At 48.2% G+C, this 13,259-nt stretch overlaps 1 protein-coding gene and 1 long non-coding RNA gene across 3 annotated transcripts in view; one reads left to right on the top strand and one right to left on the bottom strand.

The window, feature by feature from the left end:
* The window catches only part of CLU (clusterin), a 34,911-nt gene that overhangs the window by 14,949 nt on the left and 6,703 nt on the right, over positions 1 to 13,259 (bottom strand). The window contains exons 1-3 of one of the 2 annotated variants that reach the window (XM_053383877.1): positions 8,319 to 8,433; positions 4,716 to 4,830; positions 968 to 1,116 (exon numbers count right to left, since the gene is read on the bottom strand). In XM_053383877.1, the coding sequence (XP_053239852.1) occupies positions 968 to 1,116; positions 4,716 to 4,803 (237 nt within the window). In that variant the 5' untranslated portion in view covers positions 4,804 to 4,830; positions 8,319 to 8,433. Of the gene's footprint in view, positions 1 to 967; positions 1,117 to 4,715; positions 4,831 to 8,318; positions 8,434 to 13,259 lie in introns of those variants that run through there. The other variant, XM_053383876.1, reaches the window with a different exon arrangement.
* Positions 11,828 to 13,259, top strand: part of LOC128411520 (uncharacterized) — a 215,355-nt gene continuing 213,923 nt past the window's right edge. The window contains exon 1 of the long non-coding RNA XR_008329838.1: positions 11,828 to 12,378. This is a non-coding gene — a long non-coding RNA (uncharacterized LOC128411520). The remainder of the gene's footprint in view (positions 12,379 to 13,259) is intronic.

Below are 13,259 nucleotides of genomic sequence, written 5' to 3' on the forward strand. Positions count from 1 at the left end.
GCGTGTCAGCAGCAGTGGTTCTTGCTGGCTTCGCTCCATAAGACGCACAGACATTTCCCCTTACTTTTTATGGGAGGAAAAGTGCGTCCTATGGAGCGAAAAATACAGTACCTTTTACCATATGTGGTGGAAGTGTCCCAAGGTGAAAGACTTCTGGGAAAAGATTTATAATGAATTGGAAAAAATGTTGAAATACACATTTGTTAAGAAACAAGAAGCCTTTCTACTTGGAATAATAGGTTTGGAACTGCCCAAGAAAGATGTCAGATTGTTTTTGTATGCCACAACTGCAGCTAGAATTTTGCTGGCCAAAAACTGGAAATCACAAGAAATACCACCAGTGGAGGAATGGCAGATGAAGATGATGGATTTTTTGGAGCTAGCCGACCTGACCGCAAGAGTCCACGACCAGAAGGAGGAGGAGTATCAAGCGGAATGGTAGAAATTTAAGGATTATTTAGTTAAATATGTTAAGATAATTTAAATAGAACTACACGCGAGTAACAGATTGGCCTAGGATTTAAATATGTGAAATTGTATAATAATACAGATAGAAGTCAAAATGAAAAGAAAGAAAGATGTTAATTGAACAAGTCAATTTTATATGAAAATAGTGTTGGAAAATTGCTACAATGAGTTACATGGAAACTCAGCTAGGGGGATTTGAGGAAGTCACCCAAAAATGGTAACAAAAGTAGAATTTTTACTGTTAGGATAAATGTTTGTTTGTTTGTTTTTCGATATTGTAATGTTTTTCTTGTTTGTTGTTATGTTTGTTATAAATTTGGAAAACCAATAAAAAAAACTGGGGGGGGGGAATAAAGGTCAAAACCAGCACCTTTGGGGGCGAGGTCAAGCCGTTGCAAGGTTGCAGCAATTTGACCTCACCTCAAAGGCGCTGCTGGTCAGCTCTGAGTTGCATCTTTTGCAAGAGTGGGGCATTTTGGGGTAAGTTGTGCAGACAGACCTCCTTCTGCTTCTTGGTGTCCTCCAAGGCGTTCAAGATATCCCGGTGGTCCCTGCTGGTCTGGTCCATGAGGACCTTCATCTGCCGGACGCCGTTGATGGCATTCTCCAGCTCCGAGTCGACCAACTTGCTTCCCGTTTCAGACATCTCTGCGGGAAGAAAACTCGCACACTTCAGAAAACGGCCGGCAGAGGCAGAGAGAAATCGCTTCCCCTTCCGTGGGGTCGTCTCACATAAGAACGTCTATCTATTTGGAGGAGGAGTACCAGGAGGAATGGATGAAATTCAAAGAGTATTCAGTTAAATACGTTAAGTTAAATTAATTGGAAAAGCTTGCAAATACTAGAGAGGCTTAGGATTTAAATATGTCATGTGATAAATCAATATGTTGAAATGTCAAATGGGAATGAAAGAAAGATGTTAAGTGATTAAGTTAAGTTTATGGGAATATTGGTTTTGGAAAACCGTTAAAATGATATACCGTATTTTTTGCTCACTTTTCCCCTCCTAAAAAGTAAAGGGAAATGTGTGTGCATCTTATGGAGCGAATGCAGGCTGCGCAGCTATCCCAGAAGCCAGAACAGCAAGAGGGATTGCTGCTTTCGTTCCACAGCGATCCCTCTTGCTGTTCTGGCTTCTGGGATTCAGAATATTTTTTTGCTTGTTTTCCTCCTCCAAAAACTAGGTGCGTCTTATGGTCTGGTGAGTCTTATAGAGCGAAAAATACGGTGCATAGCTTTTGTGGCTAGTAGCTATCAATGGCCCTCTCTCCCATGAGTTTGTCTCAACCTCTTTTAAAGCCCTGTTTAAACTTTTCGAAAGTTTTATGTTATTGTTAATTTTTCTTGTCTTTATTTTTACTTGTTTTGTTATTTTTTAGTATCGGGTCAGGTTTAAGGTGCTGGTTCTGACCTTTAAAGCCCTTTGTAGCTTAGGGCCCTTGTACTTACGGGACCGCCTCTCCTGGTCTGCCCTGCAGAGGACCTTAAGGTCCATGAATAATCATAGTTTAGGGTCCCCAGCCCTAAGGAAGTCACACTATCCTCCTCCAGGGCCAGGGCCTTCTCAGTGGTGGCTCCAACCTGGTGGAATGCTCTGTCCCAGGAGACCAGGGCCCTTCAGGATTTAACCTCCTTCTGTCAGGCCTGTAAGACAGAGCTATTCTGCCTGGCCTTTAATTTGAATTCAGCCTAATCTTTTATTCCTCTTCCTTCCCTCCTTCTTCCCTTTTTCTGAAGATTACCCGCTCTGGGATCCCACAGCTAATTCTCCCCTGGTCTCCTCGCTGGCCCAAATAGGACTAATTTAGCCAGCTAGCCCTGGGGGCCATCTAATGTTTATTGGATGCATTTCCCCCCAAATTGATTTTTGAATTCTGAATTTATTTTAATTCACAATTTATACTGTATTTTATGCTGTTTTTTGTTGCATCAATTAAGTGTTTTAAATTTGTTGTTTGCCGCCCTGAGCCTGGTTTTCTGAACCTGGAAGGGCGGGATAAAAATAATAATAATAATAATAATAATTATTATTATTATTATTATTATTATTATTATTATTATTATTTTATATTTACAGAATGAATTGCAGGGTTTGATGAAGCACTTGCAATTAACAAAACAAATGCAGAAATTATTATTATTAGTCTCATTGTTAATTTTATTGCTTTATCCTGGTTTGTAATTTTTTCCTTTTTACAACCAAGCAGCTCGTTCATGCAATTTGGGGAAAGCGGGGAATAGCCACTGACCGGTGAGTTATTGCTGCCTTTTCCTGCCCTTCTTTTTGCATCCTGTCTGGTTTTTTCAAGTGGCAACAGTCATTCCCAAATCATCTACATACACACAGAAACAGCAGCCTCCTCCCTGAACCCTTGACCACAACCCTGGCAATTTGGCAACCCTAGCAAAACACTGTGACCTCGCCAGGCAGAAATGATTCCCCCCATGAGCCCCTGAGTCACAGTTCTGGGAAATGACTTCATGGCACAGGTGTCCAGTTTAGAAATTATGCCCTTGGAGCCTAAATTTGGCAAGAGCATTTCTTTTCATCCTTTTTTTAAATTCTGTGGCTGCAAATACAGACTCTGGGCATCTATTATGGATGCCACAGGACAGGTCTGATCAAGCCGCAGTTCCAACACATCTTCTCTGCCCGCCCCCTATCCTTGCCCAAAAATGAAAAGCGCAAAGAGGTTGTGTTTTTTTAGCAAACTTGATTGATTTGGGACTCAAGTGCAAAAGAGTTTTCCAGTCCGGGGCTCCTTCGACTGCTCTGGAATGAGAAGCACTTCCAGCACAGTCACACCTCTTGTTATGTTTGCTTCATGTTACGTTCTTTCAGGTTATGTCCCGCGGCGACCCGGAAGTACCGGAAAGGGTTACTTCCAGGTTTCGCCGCTTGCGCATGCGCAGACGCACAAAATGACATCATGCGCAGAAGCGGTGAATCGTGACCCGCGCATGTGCAGACGCACAGACACAGGTTGCTTTCCTTTCATGTTGCAAACGGGCCTCCGGAATGGATCCCGTTCACAAGCAGAGGTACCACTGTACATTTATAAATAATAATAATAATAATAATAATAATAATAATAATAATAATAATTAAAAAAAATTATTTATACCCCACCCATCTGGCTGGGTTTCCCCAGCCACTCTGGGCGGCTTCCAACAAAGTATTAAAATACAGTAGTCTGTTAAACAGGGACACGGGTGGCGCTGTGGGTTCAACCAGAGCCTAGGACTTGCTGATCAGAAGGTCAGCAGTTCGAATTCCCGCGACAGGGTGAGCTCCCGTTGCTCGGTCCCTGCTCCTGCCCACCTAGCAGTTCAAAAGCAGTCAAAGTGCAAGTAGCTAAATAGGTACCACTCCGGTGGGAAGGTAAATGGCGTTTCCGTGCACTGCTCTGGTTCACCAGAAGCGGCTTAGTCATGCTGGCCACATGACCCGGAAGCTGTATGCCGGCTCCCTCGGCCAATAAAGCGAGATGAACGCCGTAACCCCAGAGTCGGTCACGACTGGACCTAATGGTCAGGGGTCCCTTTACCTTAGTCTGTTAAACATGAAAAGCTTCCCTAAAAATGGCTGCCTTCAGAAGTCTTCTAAATGTCAGGTAGTTGTTTATCTCTTTGACATCTGGTGGGAGGGCGTTCCACAGGGTAGGTGCCACCACCAAGAAGGCTCTCTGCCTGGTTCCCTGTAACTTGGCTTTTCGCAGGGAAGGAACCACCAGAAGGCCCTCAGCACTGGACCTCAGTGTCCAGGCTGAATGATGGGGGTGGAGACGCTCCTTCAGGTCTACTGGACTGAGCCCATTTAGGGCTTTAAAGGTCAGCACCAACACTTTGAATTGTGCTTGGAAACGTACTCAGAGCCAATGAAGATCTTTCAAGACTGGTGTTATGTGGTCTCGGTGGCCGCTCCCAGTCACCAGTCTAGCTACCGCATTCTGGATTAGTTGCAGTTTCTGGGTCACCTTCAAAGGTAGCCCCACGTAGAGCGCATTGCAGTAGTCCAAGCGGGAGATAACTAGAGCATGCACCACTCTGGCAAGACAGTCCACAGGGAGGGTGTCAGCCTGCGTACCAGGTGGAGCTGGTAGGCAGCTGCCCTGGACACAGAATTGACCTGTGCCTCCAGGGACAGCTGTGAGTCCAAAATGACTCCCAGGCTGTGCACCTGGTCCTTCATTTAAGAAGAATGCAGAAATATAGAAGCGCCAGCCTCTCCACCGTTGCTTACTTACGTTTCAGCTCTTCAGGAGGAACAAGGCAGTGCCCGCCATCCCAGAAAAAGAGGAGCCCCAGCAGAGGGAGCCATCCAGAAGGTGTCATCTTCTCCGCAGAAACAAAACCAGGTTCCTGAAAAGATAAGGAAAAGTCATCACATGAGACAGCGTGAAGGGTTCAGATACTGAACTGTTCATGTACAGTCACACCTCATGTTATGTCTGCTTCATGTTACGTTCTTTCAGGTTACGCCCCGCAGCGACCCGGAAGTACCAGAAAGGGTTACTTCCGGGTTTCGCCGCTCACGCAGAAGTGCAAAATGATATCACACGCATGCACAGAAACGGCAAATCGCAACCCGCGCGTGCGCAGACGCGCCGCTGCGGGTTGCACTCTTTTCATGTTGCGAACGGGCCTCCGGAACGGATCCCTTTCACAACCAGAGGTACCACTGTATGCTACAACTGTGGCTAGGATATTGCTAGCACAAAGATGCTATCCTTCTCCGTAGTGGCACCCACCCTGTGGAACGCCCTCCCACCAGATGTCAAAGAGAAAAATAACTACCAAACTTTTAGAAGACATCTAAAGGCAGCCCTGTTTAGGGAGGGTTTTAATGTTTAATACGTTACTGTGTTTTAGCGTTTGCTGGAAGCCGCCCAGAGTGGCTGGGGAAACCCAGCCAGATGGGCGAAGTATAAATAATAAATTATTATTATTATAAAGTATTGAAACTGAAGAAGAATGGCAAGGAAAGCAGGTGAAATACGCTGAAATGGCAAAACTAACGGAAAGACTTCGAGAGAAAGACAACGGAGATTTCAAGAAGGGCTGGGAACCATTTCTGTTCTATTTACAGAATCAATGTAAAGAAATGGACTCGCTCGCAGGCAGGCCCAGACAGAAGGGGGGCCATATGGACCACTTGGCTTGGGCCTCCAATTCCAAAGGGGGCTTCGGTCAGTATAGTTATCTATATTTTCCATTTTGTCTTTATATGCAGATACGGTTCAAGCAACAACAAAGGTCCATATAGTAAAAGCTATGGTTGTCCCAGTCATGATGTATGGAAGTGAGAGCTTTGCTTCAGGATGAGAACAGAAATTGTGCAGCAGCAGCGCAGCAGCAGCAGCAGCAGCAGGAGGCCCCATTAGCAAAGTGATGCTTCAGGTTAAGAACAGTTTCAGGTTAAGAACAGACCTCCAGAACGAATTAAGTTCTTAACCTGAGGTACCACTGTAGTGATGTATGGAAGTGAGAGCTGGACCATCAAGAAGGCTGATCGCCGAAGAATGGATGCTTTTGAATTCTGGTGCTGGAGGAGACTCTTGAGAGTCCCATGGACTGCAAGAAGTTCAAACCTATCCATTCTTAAGGAAATCAGCCCTGAGTGCTCACTGGAAGGACAGATCCTGAAGCTGAGGCTCTAAGACTTTGGCCACCTCATGAGAAGAGAAGACTCCCTGGAAAAGACCCTGATGCTGGGAAAGATGGAGGGCACAAGGAGAAGGGGACGACAGAGGACGAGATGGTGGGACAGTGTTCTTGAAGCTACCAGCATGAGTTTGACCAAACTGCGGGAGGCAGTGGAAGACAGGAGGGCCTGGCGTGCTCTGGTCCAGGGGGTCACGAAGAGGCGGACACGACTAAATGACTAGACAACAACAACAATGGTTCAAGCCTTGAAATAAAATTATTTGTCAGCATAACTTTTGTGAAAATTATTTTCATACTTACTTATTTATAAGACTTCAGTTATTCCCAGGGTAAAAAAAGGAGGGGGGCACATTATCTACCTGGCCTGGGCCTCTGCCTGGCTCTGCAAGGCCCTGCTCGCAGGGTTTGACTAAACACTTGCAATTAACAAAACAAATGCAGAAATAGAAACAGGATGTTAAAATGATAAGAGAAGAAGAATTATTTTTTAAAAAAATTAGAGAATAAAAAATATCCACTAAGCAGGGAGAGATAATATGCCAAGAAACTCAGAAAAGGAAGTTGAGGGAAGTCACCGGGGGCGGGGGGCGTGTTGAGGATTTATAATGTATTTTGTTTTTGAAACAATGATGCTGGTGGTGGTAAAATTCAATAAAAATTATTTTTTTTAAAAAAAAAAAGGGGGAGGTTCAGATACTCCAGGGGTGGAAGGGAAGGACACCTCGAAGTGCCAAGATGTTGAAGCGTCCCTCATCTGCCAAAAAAGCACAGGGAAGCTGTGGGAGGCGGCGGAACTCCTTGCTACAGGAAACCAACCCTGTGCCCTCTCAGTCATTGCATTACTGAAATTTTAACTGCTGGGTTGTGGTGGTGGTTGTTTTTTAAAAAAGTTTATTACCTAAAGTTTATTAGCATTCTGTTTCCATGTTTGATCTTGCATTTGGCCTTTGCCATGGCTGCATTTCACTGTATAAGCCACTTTTAATTGAATACTTGAAAGGTGAGTTTGACGTAATAAACTGACCAGCTGATTTTGGGGATGAGAACATAAGGAGAACCCGGCTGGATGAGGCCCATGGCCCATCTAGTCCAGCATCCTGTTCTCACAGCCACCGACCAGATGCCCCAAAGGGAAACCTGCAAGCGGGATTCGAACTCAGGAGCAACTCTCCCCTCCTGCAGTTTCCAGCAACCGGGATTCAGGAGCATTGCTGCCTCTGACTTTGGAGGCGGAGCAGAGCCATCCCAGCTAGGAGCCATTGACAGCCCTCTGCTCCTCAATGAATTGGTCCAATCTTCTTTCAAAGCCATCCAAGTTGGTGGCCGTCACTGTGGCAGGGAGTTCCACAGTTTAACTCTGCACTGCATGGAGAAGTCCTTTCGTTTATATAATAAATAATAATAATAATAATAATAATAATAATAATAATAATAATAATAATAGCTTCCCTAAACAGGGCTGCCTTCAGATGTCGTCTAAAAGTCTGGTAGTTGTTGTTCTCTTTGACATTTTGCCGGGAGGGCGGGCACCACCACCAAGAAGGCCCTCTGCCTGGTTCCCTGCAACTTGGCTTCTCGCAGTGAGGGAACCGCCAGAAGGCCCTCGGAGCTGGACCTCAGTGTCCGGGCTGAACGATGGGGGTGGAGACGCTCCTTCCGGTATACTGGACCAAGACCGTTTAGGGCTTTCAAGGTCAGCACCAACACTTTGAATTGTGCTCAGAAACATCCTGGGAGCCAATCTAGGTCTTTCAAGACTGGTGTTATGTGATCCCAGTCCCCAGTCTAGCTGCCGCATTCTGGATTAGTTGTAGTTTCTGGGTCACCTTCAAAGGTAGCCCCACGTAGAGCGCATTGCAGTAATCTAAGCGGGAGATAACCAGAGCATGTACCACTCTGGCGAGACAGTCTGCAGGCAGGGAGGGTCTCAGCCTGCGTACCAGATGGAGCTGGTAAACAGCTGCCCTGGATACAGATTTGACCTGCGCCTCCATGGACAGCTGTGATTCCAAAATAACTCCCAGGCTGCGCACCTGGTCCTTCAGGGGCACAGTGACCCCATTCAGGACCAGGGAGTCCCCCACACCCGCCCGCCTCCTGTCCCCCCAAAACTTCTGTCTTGTCAGGATTCAGTCTCAATCTGGTAGCCGCCATCCATCCTCCAACCGCCTCCAGACACTCACTTTATCTGTCCTTCATCGCATGTCCACAAGTACCGGTGTTAGGAGGGAGAAAAACTTTCCTCTGTCCCCTTATTCTCCATCATTTCATCTTTAATTATTACATTTGCATACCGCCCTTCATCTGCAGATCTCAGGACGGTTCAAAACATTTAAGAAAAACCCACAAAATAAGTATTAAAAGCAAGAACAACAACAAACCAATTTTAGAGATTGCCTTAATTGCAGAGACTGCCGTCACGCGCTCTGAACAGCTGGCGCTCTGGCCGTGCGCAGTCTGTGCCTTATCTAGTCCAGCCATTGATAAACAAACAGGAAACTTGGCCACAGAGGAGATGACGGCTGAAAAACGCTCCACCTGCGGCCCTTGGAAGCGGCTGGAGTTCTGCGTCGCTCTCCCCGTCCCCCTGCCGCCCTAGAGACCAGCTGCAAGACCCCCCAAACTGAAGGCGGCCAAAAGCCACAAAACAGGGGTGGACATGCTCTGAGTACAGAGTGTCTGAAGGGAGAAACACACAGAGCTCAGATACAGAGAAGTTTCTTGGCCAGCCTCCCTCGTCTCCGTAGCCTGGAGCTTCTGGAATCCAGTGGGGGTGCAGAAATGGGGGCCGCATTGTGCCAAGGTCCCGCTTTCTGGAAACTCCCTCCCTTGTGCCCGTTGGGAGGAAGAGTTGCGTAACAGATGGCACTGCCATCCAAGGCAAGCAGGGCGGGCAGGCGGCTCTCACGGAGAAACAGAACGAGGGGGGAGATTGGCAAGCTGGCTGCGTGTGCCCTCTGAATCAGCAGGCATAATGGGGGGAGGAAAGGAACAGGCTGAGCCTCCCTCCCTCGGAGATTTTGTGCCTGTGCCTTCAGCAAGACTGGCAGATGGATCCCCACCAGGAGAGGAAAGGGGGAGAGGAGTGCTGGGAAAGCGTTCGGAAAAAAGCCAACCCAAACCACCGAGGGTTTGAGCAAAAAAATCCCCAATGATGGCAGGCTGGAGGGGAGCTGGCAAAGAGAGAATAGACAGGAGGGGAACCTCGGCAGACTTTGGTCATCTTTGGCAACACGATGCCCTGAGCGAAGCCAACATTTGGAGCCCCCAACTGGATCTTCTCAATTGTGGAGCTTCTTGATTTTGCACCCCTTGGCTAGGCGTCTGTACAGTGGTACCACTGTACCACTGCATCTGCGGGTCGCGATTTGCCGCTTCTGTGCATGCGCATGATGTCATTTTGACCGTCTGTGCATGCACGAGCGGCAAAACCCAAAAGTAACGTGCTCCGTTACTTCCGGGGCGCCGCAGCGCGCAACCCAAAAATACTTATCCCAAAGCTACTTCAACCCAAGCTATGACTGTACAGTCGTACCTCAGGTTAAGTACTTAATTCATTCCGGAGGTCCATTCTTAACCTGAAACTGTTCTTAACCTGAAGCACCACTTTAGCTAATGAGGCCTCCTGCTGCCGCCGTGCCGCCAGAGCACAATTTCTGTTCTTATCCTGAAGCAATATTTCTGGACAAAAAATTTTTTTCCTTCCAGTACCACCTTAAAGACCAACTAAGTTAGTTCTTGGTATGAGCTTTCGTGTGCATGCACACTTCTTCAGATTCGTGTGCATGCACACGAAAGCTCATACCAAGAACTAACTTAGTTGGTCTTTAAGGTGCTACTGGAAGGGGGGGTGGGAATTGTTTTGACTATGGCAGACCAACATGGCTACCTATCTGTAACAATATTTCTGGGTTAGCGGAGTCTGTAACCTGAAGCGTATGTAACCCGAGGTATCACTGTACAGGAAAACCACAAACACCACCCAAAATCCAATGCTGCTCTTGCTCCGAACACTAGAACTCACATTCACCGAATGAAGCTGAATGTTGGAAGATTCGGGACAGACAGTGCCGGATTTGCATAAAAGCAAAACAAGCTATAGCTTCAGGCCCCACTCTCTTGGAGCCCCCCCCCCCCAAAAAAATTTGAGGTCCAGCTCCGAGGGCCTTCTGGCGGTTCCCTCCCTGCGAGAAGTGAGGTTACAGGGAACCAGGCAGAGGGCCTTCTCAGCAGTGGCGCCTGCCATGTGGAACGTCCTCCCACCAGATGTCAAGGAAATAAGTAACTATCCAACTTTTTGAAGACATCTGAAGGCAGCCCTATTCAGGGAAGTTTTTAATGTTTAATAGGTTATTGTATTTTAGTGTTCTGTTGGAAGCCGTCCAGAATGGCTGGGGAAACCCAGCCAGATGGGCGGGGTATAAAGAATAAATTATTATTGTATTAATATAAAGGAAAAAACCTGGATGTACATTTCCAAAATAAAACATAAAAAACCAAGAAAAATACAGCAACAGTGTTTTGTGTTGTGTAGGTTCCTATGATGTAAGTCATGGGCCCCGCCTGCTAGCCTGCTCCCTCAAATATCACATATAAAAGGCCCCATTACCTTCAGTAGCTTAAAAGTAAAGGGACCCCTGACCGTTAGGTCCAGTCGTGACCGACTCTGGGGTTGCGGCGCTCTTCTCGCTTTATTGGCCAAGGGAGCCAGCGTACAGCTTCCGGGTCATGTGGCCAGCATGACTAAGCCGCTTCTGATGAACCAGAGCAGCGCACGGAAACGCCGCTTACCTTCCCGCCAGAGCGGTACCTATTTATCTACTTGCACTTTTGACGTGCTTTCGAACTGCTAGGTGGGCAAGAGCAGGGTCAGAGAAATGGGAGCTCACCCCGTCGCGGGGATTCGAACCGCCGACCTTCTGATCGGCAAGTCTAGGCTCTGTGGTTTAAGCCACAGCGCCACCCACGTCCCTCTTCAGTAGCTTAGGGCCTCATCAAACCTCAATCTGGCCCTGGGGAACTCGCAACAGCAGGAGACCGACTGCCCATCATGGGGCAGGGAGTAAAATGCTTATTCCCAGGGAACCATTTTATCCTTGAGTGCCAGGGGGCTGCCCCACACAGGAGTGACGCCCGGGGCAGCAAGAGAATGTGTGCTTTGGATCCTGGCAACAAGTAGCCAGTGTATCCCAAGCCGCCCTTGGCCTCCCCAGAGGTCGATGGCGTGGGAAGGGAGCAGAAAAGGCATCGTGTTGCTCAGACCCACAGCTCAATGGCAAAGCACCTGCTCAGCGATGCAAGAGGTCCCTGTCTCAAGCCCTGGCACCGACACCTGGGAACGCGTAGCCGGCAAAGAGCATCTCTCTCCCACACTCCTCTCCTTCCACCTGCTCAGCGGCAGGGCAGCTGCTTGGCATGTAGAAGGCCCCGGGTTCAACACCCCCAGCATCTCCAGTTAAAGGGATCGGGTAGCAGCAGGGGATGGGAAAAACGTGGCCGGCTCGGCCCACGAGGCCTGCCAGCAATTCTGGGCTCAATGGACCAGGGTCAATGCACTACTTCTTTTCAGCGACAAACGCAGTTTTCTCTCCAGACGGGCAAAGACAATGGGGACCCTGCAAAAACTCGGCACATCCACACCGTATACCGTGTTTAAAGACGTAAGGAGAGACTGCTGGATCAGGGCTGTTGCAGGAATTTATGTATAGGTTAGGGGGGTTGCCCCTCCATCAGATGTCATGCACATGCAGCCCACTACCAAAATCAGCACAGCCACTTTTGTGACTTGTACCCACAAAGCACTTCATCACAGTTTCTTCCTATCTACTCAAAGGGCCTCTGCTGCACGATACCAAATGTAAGAATTCACTGCTAAATGTATCTATGTACTGGCTCACTGGGAAAACTTCAAAAATTCCTATAGACCTGTGAGCTCAGCTCCTCAGCAGCCCCTCTGCCTGAGTGATAATCCCTGGCCTCCTGATACCTGAGTGCCAGACAGGTAGCCATGCCAGGAATAACAAACCCAGATGAAGACAAAAGGGTGCGATTAACTTGGCTGGGAAACAGGGAAATGTATATATCTCTTTTGTTCCACTTGAGGGATGTTTGGTGGAGGGCAAGGGGAACCATGGGGCAGGGTCCAGGATGCTCAGATTCCTGCCACCAGACCTCCCCTTTCATGATGTAACCATGATGTATTAGTGATGTAGATTTGGGAGGGTGTAACATGGGAATTAAAAGGTAAAGGGACCCCTGTGGCACAGCTTCCGAGTCATGTGGCCAGCATGACTAAGCGGCTTCTGGCGAACCAGAGCAGCGCACAGAAACGCCGTTTACCTTCCCGCTGGAGTGGTACCAATTTATCTACTTGCACTTAGAGGTGCTTTTGAACTGCTAGGTTGGCAGGAGCAGGGACCAAGCAATGGGAGCTCACCCCATTGCGGGGATTCAAACCACCGACCCTCTGATCGGCAAGTCCTAGGCTCTATGGTTTAACCCACAGCGCCAGCCATGTCCCATAACATGGGGATTAAAGGTAAAGGTACCCCTGCCCGTACGGGCCAGTCGTGTCCGACTCTAGGGTTGTGCGCCCATCTCACTTAAGAGGCCGGGGGCCAGCGCTGTCCGGAGACACTTCCGGGTCACGTGGCCAGCGTGACGAAGCTGCTCTGGCGAGCCAGCACCAGCGCAGCACACGGAAACGCCGTTTACCTTCCCGCTAGAAAGCGGTACCTATTTATCTACTTTGCACTTAGGGGTGCTTTCAAACTGCTAGGTGGGCAGGAGCTGGGACCGAAAGACGGGAGCTCACCCCATCGCGGGGATTTGAACCGCCGACCATGCGATCGGCAAGCCCTAGGCACTGAGGTTTTACCCACAGCGCCACCCGCGTCCAACATGGGGATTAGCAGCTAATAAAAGTTGGGTTCTCTTTTGTTCGGGGCTTCCATCCTGTTTCACCTGGTGGCAGGTGGGAGTCCTGTCAATAAAGACCAAGCCGACTGGCTGCTCTTTTGCTCTGGTATTCCTGGCTGGTGTCCTTGTTTTTTGTCCAAGGGAGACCTCGGAGTTCTCCATTAACAGGGCAAAGGTGGCTCATCTAGTCCAGCATTCTGTGGCAA

This window comes from Podarcis raffonei, chromosome 3, assembly GCF_027172205.1.
Source record: "Podarcis raffonei isolate rPodRaf1 chromosome 3, rPodRaf1.pri, whole genome shotgun sequence".
Classification (NCBI taxonomy): Eukaryota; Metazoa; Chordata; class Lepidosauria; order Squamata; family Lacertidae; genus Podarcis; species Podarcis raffonei.